Raw genomic sequence first — 7,500 nt, forward strand, 5'->3', positions numbered from 1 at the left:
TGGAGGCCTTAGTGACAACATCCTTCTTCATACACTGAATATACACTCACCCAACACTTTATTACAACACTATACTAATACTGGGTAGGGCCTCCCTTTATTACAACACTATACTAATACTGGGTAGGGCCTCCCTTTATTACAACACTATACTAATACTGGGTAATACTCCCTTTATTACAACACTATACTAATACTGGGTAGGGCCTCCCTTTATTACAACACTATACTAATACTGGGTAGGGCCTCCCTTTATTACAACACTATACTAATACTGGGTAGGGCCTCCCTTTATTACAACACTATACTAATACTGGGTAGGGCCTCCCTTTATTACAACACTATACTAATACTGGGTAATACTCCCTTTATTACAACACTATACTAATACTGGGTAGGGCCTCCCTTTATTAGAACACTATACTAATACTGGGTAGGGCCTCCCTTTATTACAACACTATACTAATACTGGGTAGGGCCTCCCTTTATTACAACACTATACTAATACTGGGTAGGGCCTCCCTTTATTAGGAACACTATACTAATACTGGGTAGGGCCTCCCTTTATTACAACACTATACTACTACTGGGTAGGGCCTCCCTTTATTAGGAACACTATACTAATACTGGGTAGGTCCTCCCTTTGCTCTCAAAACAGCCTCAATTCTTTGTGGCATTGATTACACAAGATGTTGGAAACATTCTTTGAAATTCTGGTCCGTGACATGATTGCATCACGCAATTCCTGCAGATTTTTCAGGTGCTGTGAATCTCCCGTTCTACCACATCCCAAAGGTGTTCTATTGGATTCATATCCGGTGGCTGGGAAGGCCACTGAAGAACACTGAACTCATTGTCATGTTCATGAAACCAGTTTGAGATGACTTTTGCTTTGTGACATGGTGCATTATCATGCTGGAAGTAGCCATTAGAAGATGGGTAAATTGTGGCCATGAAGGGATACAGATGGTCAGCAACAATACTCAAATAGCCTGTGGCATTCAAGAGATGATTGATTGGTATTAACGGGCCCAAAGTGTGCCAAGAAAACATTCCCCACACCGTCACACCACCTCCACCATGAGAAGGTGTACAGGTGCTCCTAATAAAGTACTGGGTGAGTGTACATGCTGAAGTGGCCACGTCAGTCTATGTAACATGTTTTTACATGTTGTAACATGTAACATGTCGGTCTGGATAGACAGGCAGGGAGATAGACAGGCAGGGAGATGCTGCTTGTCAAACTGAGACATCACAACAATGTTGCTGTTCTAACCAACACGGCTCTCCTCAGACCTTGCAGCTCTTTGGTTGCATTCTCTCCCCCCCTCTGCCCACCCTCCTCTCTCTCTCTCTCTCTCTCCCCCTCCCTCTGCCCACCCTCCTCTCTCTCTCCCTCCCTCCCTCCCTCCTCTCTCTCTCTCTCCCTCCCTCCCTCCCACCCTCCTCTCTCTCCCTCCCACCCTCCTCTCTCTCTCTCTCTCTCTCTCTCTCTCTGACGTGTGTCTCCTGACATTGTCTAAACAGGTCTTTGATGGCGAGGCGGAGGTGGTCTATCGGCCCCCTGCGGCGCCTGCTTTAGGCTGTCGGAATGAGAGGTGTGTGTGTGTGTGTGTGTGTGTGAATGGGAGCTCTCAGAGGGACAAAGGGACCTGCTGGTTGCGTAGGCCGAGACCACAGGCCGACGTTCCACTGTGTCACACTCTCCTAATCCTGCAGACATAGCTGTGGACGGAGGGGTGTGTGTGTGTGTGTGTGTGTGTGTGTGTGCGTGTGTATCGTTCCAGTGTGTACTATTCTCCTAATCTTGCAGACATAGCTGTGGACGGAGGGGGGTGTGTGTGTGTGTGTGTGTGTGTGTGTGTGTGTGTGTGTGTGTATGTGTGTGTGTGTGTGAATCTTTCCAGTGTGTACTGTTCTCCACATCTTGCAGACATAGCTGTGGACTGAGGGGTGTGTGTGTGTGTGTGTGTGTGTGTGTGTGTGTGTGTGTGTTGCTCCAGTGTAACATTCTCCTCCCCCTCCTGCAGAGATTGCAGTGGACTGACTCATTCTCAGTGGCAGTGAGTAGGTAGGTCAAGGCCACGGATGAATAACCCAAATGCTGAGAGAACAAATGCATTTCTGTACGGTGTGTACAGCATTTACCATGTGTGTGTGTGTGTGTGTGTGTGTGTGTGTGTGTGTGTGTGTCTGTCTGTATGCCTCTGTGTGTGTGTGTGTGTGTCTCTGTCTGTGCGTGTGTGTGTGTGTGTGTGTGTGTCTCTGTATGTCTCTGTGTGTGTGTGTGTGTGTGTGTGTGTGTGTGTGTGTATGTGTGTCCTACCTCCGTCCAGGCTTCGGGAGATGCGTTTGCTGGAGGTGCGTTGGAAGTAGGGAGCGGGCCGGTCTATCAGGGTGCTGGCCTGCCGGGTCTGGGCCTGCGTACGCCCGCTGTAGCGGAACTTGGAGCCCAGGGTCAGGAACTTAGCTTTAGGAGGCTGCTCTGGAGCATTTAACCTGGGGGAGGAGAGGGGGGAGAGAGGGCTTTAGGAGGCTGCTCTGGAGCATTTAACCTGGGGGAGGAGAGGGGGGAGAGAGGGCTTTAGGAGGCTGCTCTGGAGCATTTAACCTGGGGGAGGAGAGGGGGGAGAGAGGGCTTTAGGAGGCTGCTCTGGAGCATTTAACCTGGGGGAGGAGAGGGGGGAGAGAGGGCTTTAGGAGGCTGCTCTGGAGCATTTAACCTGGGGGAGGGGAGGGGGGAGAGAGGGTCAAACCTGGTCTGGGAACCAGAGAAGCACTTTAGATCAGGACTTCGATAACTTTTAATTTCTTCAAAGGACAGAGCAAAGGAGAAAGTATATTATTTTTGCCCCAGGTGAAAAAACTGTATGAAAAATATTTCCTGAAAGTAAGTGAAGGTTACCGTAGAAACCAGAGAGAAAACGATGGCTATCTGTGTGTGTGTGTTGTGTGTGTTATGTGTGTGTGTGTGTTGTGTGTTGTGTGTGTGTGTGTGTTGTGTAAACAGCGTGAGAGAGTCACATGGTCCAGGTAGAGCTGAGTCGTCTCTCAAGTGGTGGTGTCAAGTTCCACCACAGAGGGGTCTTCTGTTATAACAGATGTACTAGTGTTATAACAACTGGTACTACCACAGAGGGGTCTTCTGTTATAACAGATGTACTAGTGTTATAACAACTGGTACTACCACAGAGGGGTCTTCTGTTATAACAGATGTACTAGTGTTATAACAACTGGTACGACCACAGAGGGTTCTTCCCTGTTCCCCTTAATGACAGATGGACTGCTGATATAGCAGGTGTACTAGTGTTATAACTGAGGGTCTAATACTAGTGTTATAACAGATAACACTAGTGTTATAACAGCTGGTACTAGTGTTACATAACTGCTCTGGCCTCATAGAGGGACAGTATGGAGGGAGAGGGGCTGGTTTAAACCCTGAAGGAGCTGACCTAAGGGCTGGTTTAAACCCTGAAGGAGCTGACCTAAGGGCTGGTTTAAACCCTGGTGCTCTGGTGTTCTCTGGCGTGTTCTGGTGTCTGTGTAGCTCATCATGACCTCAGACGCCCCCCCCCCCCTCCTCCTCTCTCAACCCCCCCCCCCCCCCCCTCCAGAGAGGGGTGCGGGGGTATCTGACATCATACCTCAAACACAGTCCAACATGTCTGCTTTGATAACTCCCCCCCCCACCCACCCAGTGCCCAAACTAATAATGAGAAATGGGAGATTAACGAGCTCCTCTCATCTGCAATGATATCACTGGACTAGACCATTAAGAGGATGGGGGGGTGGGGGGGAGAGAGGAGAGGAGAGGAGAGGAGAGGAGGGGAGAGGAGGGCTGCTTGAGCAGGGTCTTTGGGCTGTGATTGGTTGAGGCCGGGCCAGTGATGATGATGTCGTTCCTGGCGTGTGTCGAGGCCTCGGCCCCTCCCGTGGTCTCCGTGCCAACAACAACACAGCCAGATTAAACTGTTAACAATCTCTACGGCCAATCTGCTTCCAATTTGGCATGTGTGGGCGGAGCCTCCCCACGGGCTCGCCAGGTGGGTCTGTTTAACGACCAGCCGTTGCCACGGGGACTCAGGACCCAGGGGTGTTTCATCATCGCAAACAACCCGATGATGTCGTAAGTGTGTGTGTGTGTGTGTGTGTGTGTGTGTGTGTGTGTGTATCTCCTCCCGCGGGATTGGCTGTGCCGGGAGGAGAGGGGAGGGGCTACAGCTCCCTCAGACAAACACTGAAGGATATCTTCCTCCAGGATATGAGATGTTTGCTCAGACTTACCATCCACTGTCGGCTGTCACGCTTCCCTGGTGTGTGTGAGTGTGTGTGTGTGCGTGTGTGTGTGTGTGTGTGTGTGTGAGAGTGTGTGTGTGTGTGTGTGTGTGTGTGTGTGTGTGTGTGTTGAGGAGACAGTTTAAGCTCTTGATAATAGAAATGGCTTTAGGCCACAGAGAAGCTGCCGGAACAAATATGCGTTCAGCTCTCTCTCTCTCTCACACACACACATATAAATGCACACACACACACACACACACACACACACAGCCCTCTCTCTCTCTGCTCCCCTGTGATCTGTGATCTCTACACGGGCCTCTCTGGACAGGAAGCAACCCCCAGCTCCCTAGAGACTAACCAATTACACACTTGACTGAGTACACACTCTGGAGTGTGGAGCAAACAGCATGTCGCCCCCTCCACCGGGGCCTGGTGAGGGCTAGTACACACCGACAGGTCTAAGCCTGCTTTTCCCCGACCGGGGAAAACAAGTTGTTGAGTGCAGGGGAGGCTGGAGGAGGTAGACATCGGAGGATGTGTAATGTGTAATGTGTAATGCACAGTGTGTGATATAGATGGTGATATAGATGGTGATACAGAGATGATATAGATGGTGATTTAGAGATGATATAGATGGTGATATAGAGATGATATAGATGGTGATATAGAGATGATATAGATGGTGATATAGAGATGATATAGATGGTGATATAGATGGTGATATAGAGATGATATAGATGGTGATATAGCATAGACAAAACATCTTTAGAGACGTGCCAGGGGAGTCAGGGGATTGAGAGGAGACAGGATGTTGACAGGATGTGTGTGTGTGTGTGTGTGTGTCATTTACCTGAAGAAGGTGTGAGAGAGAGTGTGTGTGTGTGTGTGTGTGTGTGTGTGTGTGTAATGTGTTAACAGGTGTGTGTGCGTGTGTGTGTAATGTGTTAACAGGTGTGTGTGTGTGTGTGTGTGTGTGTGTGTGTGTGTGTGTCATTTACCTGAAGAAGGTGTGATTTTCGACGCAGACCTTCCAGACTCTCTTGGCAGAGCGGTGGTTTGGCAGCTTGAACCCCACGGTGCTTTCAAACTGCTCCGTCTGAGAACAACAACACAGTCAATCTCTCCATCCATATATGGACACAAATACGTGTGTGTGTGTGTGTGTGTGTGTGTGTGTGTGTGTGTGTGTGTGTACCTCGCCCGGCCTGATCTTGATGTAGAAGTTGGAGCGTTTGTAGGAGATCTTGAGGATCTTGGGCCAGGCGAAGCGGTTTATCCTCAGCCTGTCTTTGTAGATCAGCAGACCGTTGGAACACACACCCAACATGATGTCTACCCCCTCAGAGTCCTGCACACACACACACACACACACACACACACACACACACACACACACACAGGGTTAGAGGATGAACACACACACACGCACACACACACTCTCTCTCATGTTCCAACTAAAATGGAATATGACATTAAAACATACAATCTAATATCACCATGGAATATGACATTAAAACATACAATCTAATCTGGGGGCGGATATTGAAGCCTGGATAAGGTCAATGCTAACTGAATCTACTTATATAACAACATAACTGGGGCTTTTAAGACTACATGCACACTGAGTGCTTATTGACCCGTGTGTTTGACTGTGAAACTACCGTGTGTGTGTGTGTGTGTATGTATGTATGTATGTGTGTGTGTATGTATGTATGTGTGTGTGTGTGTGTGTGAGTAACCAGGGGGAAGATATATTCTGCTGACAGGCACAGCGACTATTAGACGCCAATAGATTTAAACTACCGCTTGGCCTATCCCCTGAGGGATATCATAGAAATAGAACTCATGGAATGGACACACAGTAGAGCAGCTGAGTTGACCATTCCATTGTCAGTTCAGTTAGCTGTCAATAAAGCTGGATTGAAAGCGACAGTTCAAAATGGTGCCACAAAGATGGCTGCCAGTCCACCCAGCAGGGAATGCTGACTTGAATGGGGAATTGTCAGTTCTAGTAGTTATATCTCTATGTCTGTTAACCAGCAGCAATCCTATGTCAGTTCTAGTATTTCTATCTCTATATCTGTTAACCAGCAGCAGTCATGTCAGTTCTAGTATTTCTATCTCTATATCTGTTAACCAGCAGCAGTCATGTCAGTTCTAGTATTTGTAGCTCTATGTCTGTGAACCAGCAGCAGTTCCTCTCTATGACCTGAATAGGAATGTCAGTTCTAGTAGTCTCAGCTCTATGTCCCCCCCAGTGCCGGCCCCTCCCCCGGCCCTGGCGTGTTGACCTTTGACCTGGTTCCTCTACAGCCTGGAGGCCATGTGGAGCTGACAGCATGCTTCTCACTGATGAGATACGCACCCCCCCTTCTCCCCCCCTCTCTATCTCTCTATCCCTCCATCCCCCCTTCTCCTCCTCTCTCTCTCTCTCTCTCTCACACCAGTAGAAGGCTAGTGACCCCCCCAATCCCCCCTCTCCCTCCCTCCCCCTCCCCCCCTCTATCAGTGGTCTATCTCTGGAACTGTTCTAACCCCATGTCCCAGGGAGACCCAGGTTCAATCCCCAGCCTGCTGTTCCCATGGTGACCGTGGCCCAGCGAAGGGGTCCAGGTCCTCCACAGCTGTTTGTACAGCTGACCCAAGGAGCTGTGTGTGTGTGTGTGTGTGTGTGTGTGTGTGTGTGTGTGTGTGTGTGTGGAGGGGGGGGGGGGGGCTACCCTGCTCTGCTCTGATCCACATGAAATACATGCTTTTGTTCCTTTCCTCTCCTCTTTTCCCCTCACTGCGCTCCTCCCTCCCTTCCTCCCTCCCTCACCACATCAAAGAGAGACCTCCCAGACTCCTCCCTCTCTCTCTCCCCCCCTCTCTCTCTTTCTCTCCCCCCCCCCCTCTCTCTCCCCCCCCCCCCCCTCTCTCTCCCTCCCTCTGAGTGTCTGTCTTTCGGAGACAACAGCGTTACACACCAGAGGACAGGACAGTCTATCTCCCCACAACACACACACACACACACACACACACACACACACACACACACACACACACACACACACACACACAGTGTCAGAGCGTCACCTTGGCATGGTGCAGGTCCACGCCGTACATGGACAACTTCTTGGCGTTTTCTAAGAACTGGGCGTCGGCCTGAGCCGGGGTCATCCCCCTGGAGGTAAACAAACAAACAAACACACAAACAATGTGAATGTGTGAATGTGTGAATGT

At 49.6% G+C, this 7,500-nt stretch overlaps 1 protein-coding gene across 1 annotated transcript in view; it reads right to left on the reverse strand.

The window, feature by feature from the left end:
- The window catches only part of epb41l2 (erythrocyte membrane protein band 4.1 like 2), a 72,695-nt gene that overhangs the window by 20,850 nt on the left and 44,345 nt on the right, over window positions 1-7,500 (reverse strand). The window contains 4 exon segments of the mRNA XM_083688737.1: window positions 2,327-2,499; window positions 5,277-5,374; window positions 5,474-5,626; window positions 7,354-7,441. Of these exon segments, the coding sequence (XP_083544863.1) occupies window positions 2,327-2,499; window positions 5,277-5,374; window positions 5,474-5,626; window positions 7,354-7,441 (512 nt within the window).

Source organism: Argentina silus (genome assembly GCF_951799395.1).
Source record: "Argentina silus genome assembly, chromosome: 17".
Taxonomy (NCBI): Eukaryota; Metazoa; Chordata; class Actinopteri; order Argentiniformes; family Argentinidae; genus Argentina; species Argentina silus.